At 39.9% G+C, this 20,934-nt stretch overlaps 1 protein-coding gene across 1 annotated transcript in view; it reads right to left on the reverse strand.

Annotated features, from left to right (window-relative positions):
- Positions 1-3,919: 3,919 nt before the first annotated feature.
- The window catches only part of FILIP1 (filamin A interacting protein 1), a 175,595-nt gene continuing 158,580 nt past the window's right edge, over positions 3,920-20,934 (reverse strand). The window contains 2 exon segments of the mRNA XM_032484481.1: positions 3,920-7,681; positions 19,305-19,362. Of these exon segments, the coding sequence (XP_032340372.1) occupies positions 7,641-7,681; positions 19,305-19,362 (99 nt within the window). The 3' untranslated portion in view covers positions 3,920-7,640.

Raw genomic sequence — 20,934 nt, forward strand, 5'->3', positions numbered from 1 at the left:
TTATCGTGTCCCTAATTGAGCTGTTCTCACTAATTTTTCTAACATTAGTGGACTCCGCGTTCCTTTAAGCATCTTCTGTGTACACGTTTAGGTTTTGCACATTGTTTTGAGGTTTTTTTAATTGACGTATAGTTAACGTACAATATTAAGTTTCAGGTGTACAACACAGTGAGTCACAATTTTTAAAGATTAGACCCCGTTTATGCGTCTCATAAAACACTGGCTATGTTCCCTGTGCAATATATCCTTGTAGCTTTTTTTTATACATTGAAATCTGTACCTTTTAATCCGCTACCCCTATCTTGTCCCTCCTCCTTTCCCTGTCCTTACTGGTAGCCACTAGTTCCCTGTGAGTGTTTCTTTTTTGTTATGTTCGATAGTTTATTTTTAATTCCACATGTATGTGTGATATCAAACAATACTTTGTCTTTCTCTGACTTATTTTAGTTAGCATAATACTGAGTCCATCCGTGTTGCTGCAAATGGCAACATTTTATTCTTTTTTATGACTGAGTAGTATGGTATGTGTGTGTGTGTAGGTGTGTGTGTGGGTGTGTGTGTAACACCTTTTCCTTATCCATTCATCTGTTGATGGCCACTTATGTTGTTTCCATATCTTGGCGATTGTAAATAATGCTGCTGTGCACATTGGGGTGCATGTATCTTTTCAAATTAGCGTTCTCAGTTTTAGGGGATATGTAACCAGGAGAGGCATTGCTGAGTAGTATGAGAGTTCTATTTTTAGTTTTTTGAGAAACCTCCATACTGTTTTCCACAGTGGCTGTACAACCTCCTAAAAGGAAAAAAAGAATCAGGCTATTAACCCAACATCCAGGGACATGCTGGACCCAAGCAGGAAAGCAACCACCCTGGCGTCGAGAGACCGAATGTTAGCTCACCTAGCGGTTTCTATTAAAAGATGAATGATCAAAAAGGGGAAATTGATGAAATGAAAATTCATATTTTATGGCAATACAAGAAAAATTTGAAGATGAAATTTTTTTCTGCGCATTTTGGCATCCTCCCTCCCCTTTAGTGTAGGATTTTAGGATTTCCCTCTGACGAGCACACCAAAGAAGAAGGTAGGAGTTCGACACACTGTTCCACAACATCATTTTAATTGTCACTGAATCTTCGGAGAGGAATTACCTGCACTCACTGTCTTTGATTCCTAAACCCAGGCAGCGACCCACTGCTCCCCGAATTCAGACCCCTCCTCTATTGAAATTGTCTACTCAAACTTCAAGATTCAGGTCAGCAGCCAATTTGAGGAATTTTTGTCCCCTCAAACTGATATTAGAACTGCTCTCTGGGAGCAAGGCAATTTACACATACCTCTATCCTTGCACCTACTGAAAAATATATTTACATCTGCCTTTCCTACTAGATACCAACTTCTCAAAGTCAGAGATAGTGTTTATTCGTTTCTATGTCTCCAACAGCTGGCAGTGTCTAGGTTAGAAAAGATATTCAATAAATCTTGTGGAACTAACCTGACCTACTCCAAATGAACTCACATTTTAGTGAGAGAAACAATTGCCAACAAACAGTTGAAATAGAATGAGGTCAGCGCCATATAAGATGTGTGCACAGGAAGTTATAGGGGGTCTGGGGAGGTACCTCACCTTATCCTCTTTATGATGTCAAAAGCTAGACTAAGGAAATGGGTCTTAAGGTGTAAGTGATATTGTGGTTCCCCACCCAGGAGACAATTGAATCAAAAATAAAGGGATGTAGAGAAAGCTGAACCTTATAACTGCACTTACAATTAATGGTATGTAAAACTGTATATCCTGGCTGATCATGTTCCTTTTCTCAAGCAAGGTCTTAGCAGGATGCCCTTGCCTGGGAACAGAGATCTCTGGTACCCTCCATTTCTGGGAGATACTCGGTTTGTTTGCTTATGTAGTCCATTTTCCCCACTGCCTACAATGCTGTATGTGGGAACCAGTGCTTAGCCTCTTTGTGAATTGAAAATGCCTGAACACATCGCTCTTGTCAGGCTAGCATAGACCATCCTGTGTTCTGATAAGATGAGGGCACTTTGTCCTTGCAGAGAGAATATCTTCTCTTAGAATCAGTGATTACTGAGTCTTTTCTTGTTTAATCCAGATACTCCTCATCTGAAACCTTCCATGGGCACAGAGGCTCCTGCAAAGGAAGAATCAGCAGCTGGGTCAGTCTGGTGAGGAAGATCTGGCACCGAACACGCTGGCTGAGGTCCTACTGCTGATGGAGGAACCCTCTGTGATTTGACTCAACAACTAAGTGTCTATGAAACACCCTGCCATTTTGACTATGTGTATTTCTTGCTCTCAAGGAGGAGAAAGAAATATGCAGTGGGAGCCAGAAAGACCCAGACTGAGAATGTGGCTATGGTCATGGAAAGGTTCTGTGAAGAGATGGGGGGAAAGAAGACATGGCAGCTGGAAGAAGGAATTACAGTGCCTTTTGCAAACATTTATCCAATATCTTGTCTTCCCTGTGACTAATGTGCAAGTCCTGCCTTTGAGAAGCTTACAGTCAAACTGGGGAGACAGCTTTGTACACCAGTGCTGGTCAATGTAAGGGCAGAATGGGACAAATGGACTCCTGAAGAGAAATAAAAGAAGATTTTCCTCCTAAAGATGCTTATCTCTGAAAGAAATGCTGGAAATAATGCCAGGGGAAACTAAAGGACTGATTATCTTTAAAAAAAAAAAAAAATTGGGCAGGGAGGGTATAGCTCAGTGGTAGAGCATGTTCTTAGCATGCACGAGGTCCTAGGTTCAATCCCTAGTACCTCTATTAAAAGATAACTAAAATAAAAATAAATAAACCTAATTATCTTCCCCCACAAAAAAATAAAATAAAATAATTTTTTAAAAGTTATCTGGGAAGTTTAGGGAACCAGGTTCCAACCATTATCTGCGGAAATGTTGCTGTGCCCAGAGACATGCAGTCACTAAGGCTGCCCCAGTTGAAGAGAGACCTCTGTGTTTGACATCTTTCACAGGTGTCTTGGGATTTATGGAACACAAATTTCAAAAGTCAATTTTAATAACATTTAAAGAAAGAAAAAGGAAAGAGTTTGTTAACAAGCCCAGGGCCCAGGAAGGTCACTCCAGTTTCTCTACCCATGTTCTCATTAGAAGTGACTCTAGCCCGGGGCTCAAAGGGAGCAAATCCATTTGAGCAAATACGGGGGGAATCCTGAGACCCCTTCTCCTGGGGAGTCATGAAGTAAAGAGATTTGGGGCCAGTGCTCTGAAACCACGCGCACCAAAGAGCTCCACTCCTCCAAGAAGAAAAGCCAAAGATTGCCCTGTGGGCAAGACCCCTGGTATCTGCACCTTTCCTGTGGAAGGCTTCTTTGTTTAGACATCATCCTTGCCTGCTTTTTTGATATATCTATCTTTAGACAATGAACAAGAGAAACCCAACAAGGCAAAGCTAAGTTAGGATTGGCCATGACCACAGACCACCATTTCTGGCTCAAGGTGGATAAATAAAAGGGTTCAGAGCACAACCCCACCGTCATCTCCACCCCACTTCACTGAAACCATCACCCAACTGCCCTGGCAGAGGCTGGACTGTGGACTGCTGGCGAAACTTCTGCTCTACCAAGTAATCCACCTTTAGATTGACAGTGGAACACAGTAGAAAATATCTGAATGTCGGTCGAAGATGCACTTGGTGTGGCTCAAAGGGAGAGGGGCCCCTGTAACCAGTTCCATCTCTTGGTGTCTTGCAGTCTTCATCTCACTAAGCAATCAAACTGAGATGTAACTCAGAGGAAGAGCGTCTCTCATTTTGGCGGATCTGCTGGACTGCTTCTGCTTATGCACTGTGAGAAGCACCATATTTTCAAGAAAATACAAAATGCAGAAGTGAAAAATATTTTGAAGTAAACAATTTTAAGTAAAAAAAAGGTTGAATACTCATTTTAAATGATTTTAATGTGATGGATATTATGTTCCAACTCAAAAAAGAATATTGCACAATGCTTTCGTATCACAATTGTTTTTCTCACTCTGGTGAGATTTTGATAAACACGGTTGACTTGGGAGATAACACAGAGAATATCTTAATGGGTTAAATAATTTCAATAGCCCGTGAAGAACTGAAAGTTGGATATTACATTCGTATAAAAGACAAGTACATATCCATAAATTCACCCAGCTGTAGTGAAAAATGATAAACTTCTCATGGATTTAATAAAACTTAAAAGAGACAAAATTGAGACTGCTGTGAAAATAGAACGTAGCTCCAGAATTTCTCAATGCAATCTTTTGCTTTTGAAAATCCATTAAACCTGCACGACTTCAAAGAATATCTGATAACATTATAAGCCTCTTACATTGGAGAAACTAACATCTGATATTTTTAAAGCAAAATCTAAATAAATACAAATCTGAACTGTTAAAATAACAAAATCTGTGAATGGTGAGGTAAAATTACCCAAATAACATAAACAAAAAGAAAACAACACCAGAAAATCAATGTATCATGTCATGGCACCTTTAAACACTTCTGTCCAAATTTATGAATCTATGGTATTTTTCCTAGGTAACAAACACAGTTTTCATCATCTAGTTATGGAGTAAACACTAAAAACTTTAGAAAGTAAAATTTTAATAGCCATTAAGCAAAATGAATTCCACAAAACTCTCCCAATGTTTATGAATTTATTACAACAATTTTTATTGTTTTTCCTCTTTGCCCTCTAATTCGTATTTTTAGCAGAGGCACAGCACTGGAGTCTGGAGGGGGATATATGCCTCAGGTGCCAGATGTGTTTTTCTAAAACTTCCATTTCGCATATTTGTTATTTTTAGAATTGTTGCTCATCAGATTCATGACCACACCCTACTTTTGCTATTCTTTTTATTTCCAGGAAAATTCAACCACAGTATGAAGAGAAAAGACACAAACCATATTACATTGTCTGATACACCATTTACTTTTGCTTCGTCACTGATTTTCAGAAGCTGTGAATAATTTCGTTTCTCTGCGTGTTTAAGCTAGCTGTTCCGCACCATGAATTTTTTTAAGTGGTTGTCCTAAGATACAATTAATTCTTCATATTTTGTGAACATTCCAGGCATCTAATATCTGGAATATTTATTCTACCACTATCTTCATCAAACCCTAATATTTTATGAAATACTTGAAAAAACATGTTTGCAGCATATTCCCTCAAAAACCACTCTCTCATCAAAAAGAAAAGGGCTGAATAATGGATTAATTCAATTGTACCTTAACCTGGAAACAGTAATTATGACTATGTTTCAGAAAACATAATTACTCCATTCAAAACTGATTCTCATTCATACTGATGATTGGAAATTTATTTACAATAAAAGATGTAGAAATTATGTGAGCCTAAGATGATGCCAGGATTGCACGTGGGGGCAATTGTTTCAACTGGATGTTGGTATTGGAATATGACTGTTTACGATCTGGTTGTTTTATTTTTAATATTCTGTTATTCTATTTCAAGACCATTAGTTTTTAAATTAACTTAGATTCATTTTACGCATCTGTCACTCAGATTCCATTTGAGTTTAAACAGAGGATTTAAGCACAGCATGGGCAGAAAAAAGGCACCATCCATCTAAGTGACTTCGATTGCACCATCATCCTCACTCTGCATTGCAAGTACCTAATTTCATTACAAACTCAGGGGAAATAAAAACTTTAGATCCAAATATACATAAATTACTTGTAACATTTTAAATTATAACCAAGAATTATTTAAATAGTCTTACCCTCTAACCTTTTCACTATTAGTGTAATAAAGTTCCCACGCGTTGAGAAGGTTATTTGCTTGTGATAGATCAGAGTACTTTTGCCATCAGACATGTAAGCAGTGGCAAATAGGGGACTTAACTGTGAGTCAATAAATGTAACAAGACTAAACCCTTTCCTAACTGAACCTGTCGTTACAGTTCAGAAGCACTTTCAGAAATCAAAACCCATCAGAACAAATTTTTAAACCTTCACACAGACACACTCTAGTTTTCTTAATCAGTAACGAAAGCCCTGCAGGTTCTGTGATGCGTTCACAATCATTCATGCTGGGACAAGCCTACTGTAGCGTTTCGTTTCCTCACAAAAATCAAAGCTAATTTTACATAAAATATAGTTGTTTAACTTATAATACCTGCTGAATATGATTTGCCAATTCCACGAGGTATACTTAAAACCTTCCAAAGATACAGAGGGAAGGAAATCCAACACTAATTTTTCTGTTCCAGAGATTCAGTGTGGACCCCTCTCTATGGCCTTATGAACCCGGGTACAACTTGTGGACTGAGAAATGGGCCAACAGTGTTACTCGTGTTCTTTCTAGTTACCTGCGTGACCCTCAGAAGCATTCTTTCTTTACTCTCAGGAAAGTGACAGGATACGTGATTTCTGCATCTAGAAATTGATGTATCAACTCTTCATTGATCTTTAAAATGATCTTTTTAAAGACCTTATTGAAAACATGTCCACATTAACAAAGTCTTTAAAAAAAAAAACAAAAAACCTAGACTCTTAGGATTCCAAGTAGATTTAAATGCAAATTTTCACAGAAACCAAAATTCAACAGCAGGTCTGACACTGAGATTTGAGTAACGTATGTTATGCTTTGAATTTTTAAAGAATATATTTTCTAACCTGTATGTGGTTATGAAAACCTGTCCAAATCCTACCAAGAAAAAATGTTATCTAGGGATTTCCTTTACCAATTTTTTAAAAGATGCTGATACTATCTAGGTTGGTTTTTATTTTCAGGCTTTCATTTGGATTAGATTGTGAGAAATATCCTGAAATCACAGTCCTTATTATAAGTCCTGTGCATATAAGCAAATAATGCAAACAGAAAGATAATTGACCTGTCAGTAGAAGCTGATCCAATAACACTTAACTGGTTCAATTCATACCGCCCCTCCTACCAACTTGTTCCGTATGAAAAGCAATTCATCCAGAGATTTTGGCACAGAACACCAGAAAGAGCAACTTTAAAAACTGGCTTAAGTCTTTAAATTTAAACTCTTTAATCAGAGTGTTACTTGTTAGTGTTGAACCATAATCAGAACCACAGCATCGTGCAAGCAACAGTAATACCTCTCCCAGAATCTCCTGCTTTGGTTTTACTTCTTGAATTTGCCCCAGGAAATATATAGAGTGTTTTACTTTTTTTTTTTTTTCAGAAACAACAAATTGATAAAAGTAAGTATAGGTCACCTTTTTGAATACCCCAATAGCAATGCATTTGAAGAACTGACAATGTATTCTACAGATATATGTGCCATAGACTATGAAAAAGGAAACACTTTAGGAAAAACAAATCACATTACAAAGTGTATTATAAAAATAAATTACATAGCATGTGCCCATGGACCTGAAAGCTTTGCAAAAGGAAGAGAAATTCCTTTTGACGCCAAGATTGAACTGCTCTTGCCAACTATTTTTATATTATCAGCAACACCGTTTTCAGTTTTTCCATTTATATCCTCAAAAAAAAAAATTCACTGGAAGTAGAAAATTATTTCCAGTAGCGATCAGTAGCATGGAGGACCTTAATGATGATGGAGAGCTGTAGAAATACTATCCATTCAACAGGGACGAAGAGGAAGTACACACACCCAGTATGTGCTTGGTTTACCATTTCATCTGGAGTTCATACGTAACTGGTGGATGATGATGCTTTCTATAAAGAGAAGAAAGAGATGGCATTTTCAATCAAACTGCAACTCAGATCAGTATTTTAGGTAAGGATCATTACCATACCAATCCACTAAAAGACCACAGATGTTACAGAACAAAACAAACAAAAACAGGTGCATGAGCCTAATAGCTTCTCCTGCAGCTCCTTCCTGTTCTTGGGTGACTTCTTTACATTGGCATTGGAGTTTTACCTCCCAAATTCTTAAAGCCTGTTATAAACCAGGTCAAATGTTCTAACAATATTTGATCGATTTTACCCAAGGAGAGCACTGAACACAAAGACGGTAATTACTATGTACGAGCTCCACGGTGGGAAACCAGATTATTTCCTAGAAATAGCTCTTTTCTCTCAGCCATACTGCTTCTGTTCTGAACAACATTCACATTCTGTTATTTTTTCATGTGTGTGGATTTGCGTTTTTATTAGGAATGTTTATTATTCTTAAGAAGTCACTAAACACAGATGACTCATTTTTGTCTCTGACTGCTTCTTCTTGCATAATTCTGCTCATGCTTTTAGATCTAAATTCATTTTCATAAAAGTGAATAAAAAATAGATCGAGGTGGGTGGGTATTGCTCAGTGGTAGAGCATGTGCTTAGCATGCACAAGGTCCTGGGTTCAATCCCCAGTACCTCCTTTAAAAAAAAGAAAATCGAGATAGTAAATAGAACAGTACCAGCCACAGTGGCTGTGTAATCATTATAGTTATCTGACTGATTTCACTTTTATCTTAACCTTCATGCCTTCATGAACACGTACCATCATTTTCTCTTCGTTCTGTCACTGAGGCCCTGCAACATGCCCATCAGTGTGCTGGGCGTGATATTACATTGGTGAGCAAAATGAAACAGAGTCCTGCCTTTGCTGAGATTATAAAGAGCAGAGGAAAGAAAAACCCAAGCCTCCAATGGTTTCACCACCTTAAAAAGGTGTTACCTCCCTGTCAACTAATACCAGGGTTTATCAATAGTGTGAGGAAATTTCCACTTATTATTTTCCCTTTAGTTTCAAATACGCACTATTTACATTTTATTTTCACTTGGATAATTAATATCTACAAAAACATTAATTAAAGCACATTATGTCATAGATCTATAGGTTCGTACTAATTATGTCCAGTGGATGGATGGTCCTCTGTCAAAAAGAAAGTTTTATTAAATTGGTTTCATTCACTTCACTTCACACTGACCACTAGGTGGAGTTATTTCCGCTCTTTCCCTCTACCTTCCCACACTGAATTTGGGATAAAACAGACAGGAAAGCAAAGTAAAATGAAATGCGTAAGTGTTTTATATACTTAATAATAACTAGCTATGAAGGTTTTGTAAAGCTTTTAAAGCATACATATGATTTTCACTGTACCAGAAACCCATAAAAACCATTATTTCATTTTTTTCATTGGGAATTTATTCTAGCTTCAGATTTTTTCCATGCCTAAAAATATATGAAAATCTTCGGGCAAAAACTAAAAGCACTAATTAAAATATTATGTAGTTAAAAATCAGAGTCTAGGATTAAAGTGCTATTTCTCACTCAGCACTTTTTCTTTTTTAAAATTTCTCTAGTAGGTTTCAAGAGTGAAAAGGCATAGGTTTCCAACCTCCCTAACAGAATTAAAGTATCTCCCCCATTTTCCTCCCTTAAGAGAGCACAGAAAACATACGTTTAAAGAAGTGAAATCTAGAATTGTATTTATTGTACATATAGTCCAGAACGCATGTACCTTTGTTTCCTCACTACAAAATTAGGGTATAGAGATTATCTCCCAAGTCCCTGGCGGGGCTAACATTTTGTTTGACTACAATAATTTTTTTCTCTCACCTTGAGTGTGCAAACCCCTAAGTTCCTAAATTTGCCTTCTCCTAATACTAGCATTTTATAGTCTCCATATTGATAACAGCTTTTCAGAACTAGTATTTGGTGAAAATACATATGGCAGAAGGGTCCATACATAGAAACAGTGTCTTGATTGGACCATTACATTTTATTATTATTTTTAAATTAGCAAACAGGTAATCCATGCATGATGTATATATATCAATGCTATTAATCAGCTTATGTTATTTAAAAGACTATCTCAAAAATACTTGACAATGCTAAACAATAGAGTTTATTTTATTTAATTCGACTTAAATAATAAAAGATGATATTTAATATTTACATACATGAAATTTATTTAAAGAAATAAAATTAAGCCCAACTTACTTTATTTTATATACATGGAGACATATTTCATCTTGTTTCTAGAGATAGGGTGATAAGATCTAAATAATAGTATCTCTATTATTTGAAACTAATTAAGTATACTAATTATATCTATGTTTGCTTATTTTCTATGTTTTCCCCAAATCTGTAAACTGATTTAGATAGGAATCACCCAGCCAATACACAAAATTATGAGAAATAAAAAATTCTGTTCTAAGCCATTAAATTTTGAGGTTACTTATGACACAGCGAAACTATCTGATGCATAAGGAGAACATAGTTGCCAGCAAAAAAAACCAAAAAACCTTTGAGGATTAATACAGTTATTTGTGTGTGTGTTTTAAGACAGAATTTCTAAGTTGATTCCTATTTATTTTTATGATTTAATACAATAAAAATATCATACATTTTATTGAAATTAAAAAGTCAGTGAGCAAATCTTATTCCATCTTCAACTCTGTCTTCATTTCATCTCAGAATAAGACCCAAATATAGGTCATTTGGGGACTCTAAAGTGACCTAAGTAAAATCAGGTACAATTCTATAATAATTTTTCTCTTCTTACAGATACCACTTTTGTGACATTGGTAATCTGTAGAATATATAATAGGCAGATTGAGACCAAAGGCCACAGTTAATTACTACCTGTACCAGCAAACTCAAAATAACAAAGCACTTAAATTTGGAGCCTTCTAATGTGTAGACATTTAATAAAAATTTCCATTTTTCTAAATGGAAAAAGAAAAAACTCTAAATCTGAATCCACATGAGGACATGAGGACATTAGATTTTTATACGTATTTTTATATTAACAGTTTATCAAAACACTTATAGACATTTTCTTCCATATGTTTCTGTGAAGAATTATCTTGAGTTTTTTTTTTTCTTAAGAAACTTCAGGTAACACATTAAATACATGATTTGTTCTATGATATTACGGTGAAATGATGTGGCTTATAAACTCATTCTTTTATTGCAGTAACTGTTAGCTAACTCCCATGGAAAGGAAGTTTAACAAATGAACAATTCCTAATTACACTTGACTTCTGATCTTACAAGGATGAATTATTTCTCCTCCTTGGGTGGTATCCCCAAACCAATGGCCACCCAGCTGACTTGAGATCCAAAGTTGTATACACAAGACAGGATGTGGGGAGAAGTCCGGGGAGAATGTCTCTGGCGTGCCGAGTGGGGCAACCTGGCAACACATCGGCACTCTGACTCCTCCTGGGACAGCGCCTTGGCTGTGGGGCAAGATAGATGTACTCCCTGCAAAGTTACATTTATGCTCTGCCAAGCTCTCAAGGGAACACTTGACCTCTGAATTTTAAAAACCGACTTTAGTCAAGGAGATCACATCACTTTCATAGATTGCATCCAAGTTCACACACTAAAGACAAAACAGAGCAGAAGTTCAATTTATAGCAGGACTTTGCATCAGCAAAGGAGGGCTGCTTCACCCACAGGAAACTGCACAAGTTACAGAAAACATTTCCTGTTGGATTCTGCATCAGTTTGGCTGGCGTATGGCCCGCTTCCCCTGATCTGTGGCTTCACCTGCCGGGAGCTCTGCCTGGAGAGCAAGGCACCAGCTTAAGACAGAGCTGTTCTTCCTCCACCAGCTACCAAACCCCAGCTTTGAACTTGCCCACTGCAGGGTGATTTATCCTCCAGAAAAATGTCCTATATTCTCTACACCTTTTAGAAATAGGAGTGCCTAGATGTTGTTTACTATTAAGGTTCATTTTAATAAACTGCTTCGGCATTCAGTTATGTTATTATCACATTCGGACATTAATCAGAGTTCCGATAAAACATCTGTTTTAAATAGGAAGTCCAATAAACTTCCTCTGTTGACTTGGACTTGTACTCCTTCTTTTGGATTCAGCTCAGCTAATTAAAAAATACTTCCGCTAATCAGTTCCGTCGTTTGTTGCAGGACACTTTTGGATCAGATGATATAAAGTCTCTCGAGGTTTCTCAACCACCTAATAATTTGCTTCCTTCCAAAACATTTCCCAGTCCATCATCGGTCCAAATTCTACCCTCACCTCCCCAGGTTGCAGGAGTTACCAGTCATCACAGTTACGATTGGTAACTTCTTTTTTCAGGCAAGTTAATCCTTATCTCTCTGTCAGATTACTGATCCCCAATTTCAAGCAAATTGAAACTAGTTCTCCCACATATAACATTAATTGTAAATTAAAAAAAAAAACTAAATGGTGGAAACATAGGTAAATACTTGAACCAAGCATGGTCAGGTTCTACTCTTTGGACACAGATGCTAACGCAGGATGCTGAGTTCAACTTAGGTTGATGACTGGTCACAGAATAACAAGGAAAACAACATTATGTGTGAAAATTGAGAAGGACATTGTGCTTTGTAGATAAGGACAATGATACTCATCAAAGTACTGTTATGAAAACTTGGACACATGTACTTTCTGTGTAGTTATCTTAATATCTCAAATCCTTTGACAATATTACTTTGGCCCAATGAGTGGCTATTTTAGCTTATGTCTAAATATACATTTTGCTCACTTGAAGTCATTTCATCATATGAAATCATGAATCATGTACTGGGAGAAACTGAAGAACTGGCTTCATCATTAACAAGATAGTTAGACATCACTACGCCTTGGGGTTTTTCTTGTTTTGTTTTGGTTTTGGTTTTCCTGTTTAATGATAAAGATAATTATCTTCTTAACCTCTACAGTCTGGATCATCTCTGAACTGCCCTTGACCTTGCAATTCTGTCCATCACATGGACATAAATATTAGCATGAGTAGAGAGGCCAAAACTACTTTTACCAGGTAAGCAATTAATCATTGGTTCTTAGTGAAAGCATTATGGCATAATCTTTTAAGTTGCCTAGTAAACAAGAATGAAGCTTATCCTACTATGACTAAAATGAGGAACGCCAGAATCATGAAAGATTCTGCCAGGCCAGAAGCCAAGGCAAGGTGACTAGTCAAAGGGTACGTGCCTTCCTCTGTCTCCTGGCCTCGCCCTACCTTGGGTCTCTAGTCCATCATTCAGCAATTCACCTTCTCTGGATGTTTCCCTTCATATCTATCCTCCTTCATCCTGCTTATGGGTGGTGTTGTTGGTCCTTTAAAATGAGAGCCTGTCTGATCTATTTTAGAGGCTCCATCACAAATCACCTGAAATGTTTTCTTTCCTGAAGTGTCGTTCATGCTCCTCTAGGGGGAGTCAGAGAGGAGGAGCAAAGACCCATTTGCAATTCATTCAAAGGTGTTCCTTCACAGAAAGATCTCAGGCCCCCTGAGTTCTCCACACATTTTTGATAGCTTCAAGAGCACGAATTCCCTAACCCAGGACTCCTGGTTGTTTTGCATCCATTACCTGCCAGGGTGCCTTTGGGGAGAAACGGAAGTAACTTACCCCATCCAGAATGGCAGTGCCTGGATTTCCCTGAATTCTACCCTATCTCTCCCTCCGTGTTCCTACACATGATCTGTCAGGACCCTCTACATCACTCTCACAGGTTTGCAATGCAGACTAAAGGAGGAAGCAAGAGCACCTCTTTCTTCCCCAACTCCCAGCCATCCTCCAATTGACGGTTTTCTTTCTGTACAGTAAGTGCCACGTTTTTTAGAGCCCTTACTATAAAAATGTAAAAATAAAATGACAGGCTTTAAACCCCAGGTTCGAGTCTGAAATCATGGTTGGTCTCTCCCGTGGAGGCAATGTTTTTAAAAGAGCTTTTGAACAGAGAAGGACACAACCGCCCAAAGGAAAAGGAGAAGGGCATTCCAGGGACAAGGAACAAGTTGAGCAAGTCAGGGAAAGGTGGCCTGGCTGCTGTGAGTCGTTCTGTGGGCCCCGGGGCTGAGGAGGGCGGGGAGGAGGGGGGGTCCAGATGAGGGAAAGGGAGGTGCCCAGAAGAATGGGGAGGTTAGGGAGCCAGGCCACAGAGCCTCGAGCACCACACCAAGGAGCTGGCCTTGCATTTTGTAGATAAAGAAGAACCTTGAAAGATTTTCAGGTAGAGGAGTCAGAAGACCAGGTTGCACTTTGGAAAACAAAATGAAAAATGAATCAGGAAGTTTGGAGGCTAGAGATTATGCGATCACTTGGGAGAGCATCAGAATAATCCAGATGAGACATAATTACAAAGTCAACTCAGGCAGTGATGGGGGAAATGGAGATGTGGGCACAGCTGCTACAGGTGTTAGGGGTGTGAATATGAGAGACTTGCTGAATGAGCCTACTGGATGGGCAACGGGAGGAGGGGCTAAAGATGGCTCCCAGGTTCCTCTTGAGTGACTGGGTAGCTCAGGACAGCCCTGCTGAGGTGGAGAATAACAGGAGGAGGAGAAGACTTGGAAGAGTGATGGAGGGAGGGTTGAGAATGGCTTTCAGACAAGTTGAGTTGGAGAGGTACAGCACAAACTTGAGCACATGGTAGGAGAGAGGTTTGGTAGTCATCAGTGTATGGGTGATAACTGAAGCCATGGGAATGAATAAAATAATCACAATGGGGTGGGGAGGGTATAGCTTAAGTGGTAGAGCGCATGCTCAGCATACACAAGGTCCTGGGTTCAATCCCCAGTACCTCCTCTAACAAAAATTAAGTAAACCTAATTACCTCCCCCCAAAAGAGTTTTTTTTTAAAATAATAATAATCACAATGAGCATGTAGGGTAGGCAAATGGCTTTTGACAGAGACCAGGGGAACAACCCTTATGTATGCATGAAACAAGGGGCCAGCAAGAGAGACTGAGGCGGGACAGTCAGAGAAATCAAAGGAAACCCAAAGGAGATTAGATGTCTTAGTCACAGAGGAAGAAGAGAATAACCTCACTCTACTTTTACCCTTCCAGAGATCAGGGGTTTATTTCTGGGGGAAAAAAAAAACCTCACATAAGAAATTCTGGCTTTAGGTACAAGAATGGACTGAACGCAAGGGAATGAAAAATTTACACACTAAACTGTGAGATTCTCCACCTCACCTCCCTGATCTATTTCCAGAATGCAGGTAGCTTGCCCCAGGGAGGTTACTGGAGGATTCTTCTCTGTAGAAACTACTGGAAGATGTATTTCAAAAGATAGATAGATAGATAAGCAAAAGAAGTAGATTAGAAATCCAGGAAACAGAGGATTCAACATCAGGCAAAAGCACAGCAGGACAGCAGCTGCACAGCAGGCAGAGAGGACAAGCTTTCCAGACTAAGTAAGGAAGCAGACGACTGAACTAGCAGGGCCCTCAGGGCAAACTATGAAACTGATGTGCTTCAGTGTCCAGAAAAATTACTGGTAGATGTTTGGTTGATCTGTTGGAGCATTTGGGAAAAAAATATAGATAAACATATAGAAAATCAAGCAGATGAAAAATTAAAGCAATTATCCTTTCAAAGGGAGAAAAGGGGTAAGAGGAAGAAAACATAATCATAGTACACTGCTTGGCTCAGCAGGGAACAATATTTAAATTTACATTGTAAACATGAACATATAAACATGCAAATGCTGACTGCTGATTTACTGAAGAATAGGTGACGTAATCATATTGTGAGGATGGGGGAAAAGGGAAGAGAGGGGACGTGTAAGAGGACTAAATCCTCAAACGTCAAAATAATAACGGGAAGAAAAAAGATATCTAAAATGTATAAATGAAAAGTCAGAGTACAAGTACATTATTTAAAAATATGGAGATAAACACCAGAAGAAACAGTTAAGAGTGAGAAAGGATGTTCTCCAGGGAGCAGAAGTGAGTTTGGAAGAGTAGAGGTGAGGTAAGGAACAGCTGTTTTCATTGTCTTTCAGCACTGGCTGATATTTTAACTATGCATACGAATTACTTGAACAAAAATAAAAGGTAATTAGAGATAAATGGGAAGTGTGGACGTGGAGGCAGAAAAGGTAGAGTGTTCAGTCAATGGCTTCGCTGGGCAGGAGGGAGACAGGGCAGTAGCTACAGAGGATGGCACAGCTCAAGGAGGAATTGTGCTAAAATGGGAGAGGCTGGAGCTTAGCGATCTCCTGTGTGGAGGTAACAGGTGAAAAGGAGAAGTTGAGAGAGCCGACGATGAGGAGGTAACCAGTGATGAGACCCTGGAGGAGGAGGTAGGAGGGAAACACTGAGTATCGTTTGGGTGGAGGAAGTTTAGGAATAAAACATTCCTGTTTACTGGGAAACCCTCTCTGGGCTCATCTTGTTACCTCTTCCTCTCTCTCTGCCCATGCCTCGCACTTAAACATGCTCTTCTAATCTAATATCCCTGGGTTTTTCCCAATCAGGAAAGTCTCACTCTTTCCCCAATATTCCAAATCTATGAAGGAATGAGAAATTCAAATCTTTGTACATCTTACATTCTTGGACACGTTTTCATTTCCCCGAAATTATACTCTTCACCCACTGCACACTGAAGACGTTTCTTCACTTCTTTCTTAAAGACATTCAGGTATGCAATCTGGTAACACCCTATCCTTAATGAATACACTGAAATCCCTGCATGGCCCAACTGCCACCCACTAACCTGTCCTCACTGAAAATATAATAAAGATGCCTGTAGTAACTCAATGACTCTGTTTAAGCAGGTAACCCAGGCAGGAAAGTCATTTTCAAGGAATGATAAATACCCTTTGGGCTGTGCCCTGTCTTGGGACGATTCTGCTACCACGCGTGCTACATGGCCACCCTGGTAGTCTGCAGAAACAGCCAACACACAAAAAAGATTCTCAGGAGGGTAGCTGTGCGGATTGCTCCCTGCAAGTCCCCAGGGGGCGCCGTCACACTGAAATCTGTGGAAATGGCACCCCTGCCTTCCCCAGGGCGGGACCCGCCAGCATCTATACACAGCAGCCCTGGTGAGACCCGTTATTTACACGATACTATGTTCCCGGACGGGATAAGACTCTAACTTTTTAATCCCATTCACTCTCTTAAAAGCACATTAAACTGCGTCTTAAGAACATTATACTCACAAATAGAAGCCGGAGTTGGAGTGCATTGAATCCTCCACCTCCTGTCCCCTGTGGATTTCCTTTCTAATATATAGTTTAAAACAAGGCTATCCAATAATGTAGAGTTGGTTCTAAAATTACAAAGAAAAACTGCCACGGCAGTTGCTCTTTATCATTTCTGAAAAGTGAATATGTGTTGGGCTGCCAAGTTTTCTTAGCAGTTGTGCTTTGCAGGTGGCTGCTTTCCAAGATCCGGATGTAGCAACATCCTGCACATGCACTGTTAAGCCTTCTGCAGCCCTCTCCCCGAGGATGGTATGGGCTTCCAGGCAGAACCGGTGGAAGCACAGTGTGAGCAGGTAAAAACATCAAAAACAACAGCAGTGACAGTAGATTAGGGTAAAAGTCACTGAAGAAGGGCAGGGAGAGTCAAAAGGAATGCAGCGTTTTGTGCATTTGACACCTTCGTTTACTCAAAGACCGGGCGTCATGGTACAATAACGTTAAATACCCTGGATGCCAGGGAGGCGTTTGAAACACAGTTGGGTGTCTGTTTTCCAAAGAGATGATGCCCACTTTACAAAAGGGGAAAATTCCATTTTAAAGGAACATAAGCCAGTATTCAAAATGGCAAGATCTCTTGTTTAAACTCATTCAAAATTATCGTTCAGAAAGTCTTTTTTTTTTTTTTCAGTCTCCCTCTCCTTCTACCTTGAAATTTCATTATTAAGGCGCGTCTACCGTGATTGCTCAGCGTTTTTAAATACAGCTGCTGACAATTGATAAGCTGTAGGCAACCGTGCTCTGATGAAGTGAACGTGAACACTGGGAGGTGTCCACCTCCATCACACACAATTCAAGCCCAAGTTCTGCAAGGGACAGGAAGTCCAGGGTGGAAACAGCTCAGAGGACAGCCTCTTTACCACGAAGCAGGATGTTTCCTGGACTAAAAACCAATTGTGCATCTTTTTGAAAAAATATTACCTTTTCCCAACTATCAAGAGCAGGGACTAATTGTGAGGAATTTTGGAACCTCACAGTTCAGAAGTGGAAAATAGCAAACTGTAACTTTGCACCTATTGTGTTGTTGTAAAGTTCACTCCATTGGCTCAAAGATTTTGACAAAGGTGCTGCCTACTCCAGACCTCAGATGCTAAGCTGGGGATTGCTAGCCTTGAGCTCATTGGTGGTTATTTGACTATGAAGCATCGCATCCACTTTAACATGGTTAATCTTCTCACAGATACCTGGTATTTTGCATCCACACACTGTTCATGCTTATTAAAACATGCTTAAAATTAATGACAAAGATACAAACACAAGTCATCATAATACACTTCACCACACACGCACATGTGCACACACACAATCATGAACTGGTTCTATACTTGGGAATAAACTCCACACTTAACTGTGAAAATGTTTCAATTCCATTAAGCTATGCATGATGTCATTTTATTTCTTGGCAACAATGTATCAAAATTTACTTTCTGCTTTTTTTTTTAAATCCATTGCAACCTCTGTTGAGCTATAAAGGGCCGTTTGGCAGCTCTATTCAAACAGCTCCACAATTTAAATTAATAGCACCCTTGAATAGAGCATGAATCTAACAATCATGGTTCTGAAATTCCAAAATCTTTGTAATACACACAGACACACACAAATAAGTAAAACTCTGTTTTTAGAAGTCTGTATTTCATTTCCATTTTATTTCACATTCAAATTGCTTCCTGAAATTATCTCAGAGGCTTTTTTTTTCCCTCAAAACTTTAGAGGTCCAGGCCCTGTGATAACTAGGTGGTTTTTGTTTTTTGTTTTTTGTTTTTTGTTTTTTGTTTTTTTTCCACCACATGAAGCAAGTTTGGAATTGGACAGAGGCAAATGACTATTTCCTATTTCATAAACTATTTCCTATTTCATAAAAGGGTTTTTGAAAATTCAATTATTGGGGAAACAAGGCCTATTAAATTTGATTTATAATTAGGAAATATGGGAGTCGGCTTTGGAGAGGATGTGACCCAGCCCCCATGTCTTACAGGGTTAACTGATGGGGCCACTTCCTAGAAGCAAACCCGGGTCTGGAAGTCAGGCCCCGCCTCCTCCCCAAAGCACACCGCACGCAGCAGTATTGCCGGTTAGTTCTCTTCCCCAGCATCAAAACACATTCACAAAATAGGAAAGACACGGGGCTATTAGTTGATTATTTTATGAACAAGAAATTAAAACCTTAAATTAGTACACGGAAAGAGCTGGCACGAACGGACGCCGGTCGGTTCTCACGGCAGCAGCAGCGACTGCACAACATACCCCCAGCCGCTGCCCTCAGCCCTTCCCCCCTCCGGGAGAGGCGGTGCTGGCGGCTGCAGACTTCTTCAGCTCTATTTTCATAGACTGAGTCTCAGCTCGAGGCTCGAATTTGGTCAGATTTCCTGCTCCTGGGGCTGCCACTACTGGCTTTCCTGCTTTCATACCTTTTGACATAGGAATGCGGGTGGGTGTAGGCCGCTGGGATGACCCGTCTTGTCCTGACTGTAAGAGAGAAAATACAGAAACACGAGGGCGACGCGGGTGAGTTTCCCCCTGGAAATGCCGTGGATCTGAACGTAAGCAGGGCTCTCGCCACCGGACCACCCCCTCCCCGGGTAAAACGATGGTGAGAAAGTTGGAGGTGGTGTCTAGCCCACTCTGACTGCCTCCCTTTCCCTCTCCCGAAATAGCTCTTCCAAACTTCCTTTCCTTCCCAAGCCCTGAGCCCACCTCCTCACCCTTCCTGAGGACGACCCTCGGTCCTATTTCACAGAGAAAATACGGGCCTCCTGGCGCAAACTCAGCCATCTTCACTCCTCCTGTCCCCCAAATGACTTCCTCTTTCTTTAGAAGCAGCCAGTTTTTCTCATTTTTTTGCTTTTGTTTTCCTTCTCATTTGTTTTGTTTTGTTTTGTTTTTTGAAGGGGGGCTCATTAGGTCTATTTATTATTATTAGTGTTTTTTTGTTTGTGTGTTTGTTTTGGGTTTTTGTTTTTGTTTTTAGGGGAGATCCTGGGGATTGAACCCAGGGCCTTGTGCATGCTGAGCGTGTGCTCTGCCGCTTGAGTTATTACCCTCCCCCCTTCTCATTTCTTATTGTCACTGCTGAGACCACACCCTCCTTCTTCAAGTGCTCCTAAAACTCTTCCTGTGATTTCTCCCTTTGGTCTCACCCATTCCCCTTGGTCTCTTGATTACTCCTTTTCACCTCGTGGTGGCTCCTGGTTCTACCTGGCCTGCCTTCTAAATGTGGGTGTCATCATGCTCCATTGTCAGCCCCCTTCCAATTCTGCACACCCACCCTGAGCATTGCCTCCGTTATCACCCTCCGTGTTGGTGAGTCCTGGGAACATTGAGCCCTCAGTGCTCTCCTTAAATGCAGATCCAATATTTCCAACCACTTGCTAGGCATTGCCAGTGTCCCTCAGGCTTCTCAAATGTAACGTGCCCCAAACATTACTTATTGTCTTCTCCAGACAGCAGGCCCCCTGGGTTTCTCATTTTATCCACCCTCACAGCCAAGCCAGAAACCTCAGAGCCACCCCCTATACTGAATTTGTTATGAAACCTTTGATTCTGTCTTCAGTACATCTCTGTCCTCCAATTTCACGACCACAGTTCAAGGCTATACCATCTCTAACCTAGAGAATTCTAACAGTATCCCTGTCCTCAACCTGTTTCCTCCAGTTATCCTTTTGTTTTATCGACCTATCTAGAACATAAGTAATAGAATTTTTTAAATCATTTCCCTCTTGATGGCTCCCATTGTCTACTCCCCAACATTAAATGCCAATTTCGTAAGACTGACACCTCTTCAGTATCCAACCCAGGGTGCTTCTCCTTTTCTGTTCTTGCCTTTCATCCCCACGCCCATCTGCTGCAGCACAAAGGGACTGCTCACCGTTCCCCAACATGCCAGCCCCTCCATACTGCCATACCTGTGCACACACTGTCCTCTCCACATTCCTTCCCCTTTCCTTCTCGAAAATCTCTCCTTATCTGTGAAAACCTCTTCCCCGTGGGAAGCTTTCTCCATTGGTTCCTTTCTATCTACTGCTCCCGTAGGACCACTAG

The sequence above is a fragment of the Camelus ferus genome, chromosome 8 (assembly GCF_009834535.1).
Source record: "Camelus ferus isolate YT-003-E chromosome 8, BCGSAC_Cfer_1.0, whole genome shotgun sequence".
Classification (NCBI taxonomy): Eukaryota; Metazoa; Chordata; class Mammalia; order Artiodactyla; family Camelidae; genus Camelus; species Camelus ferus.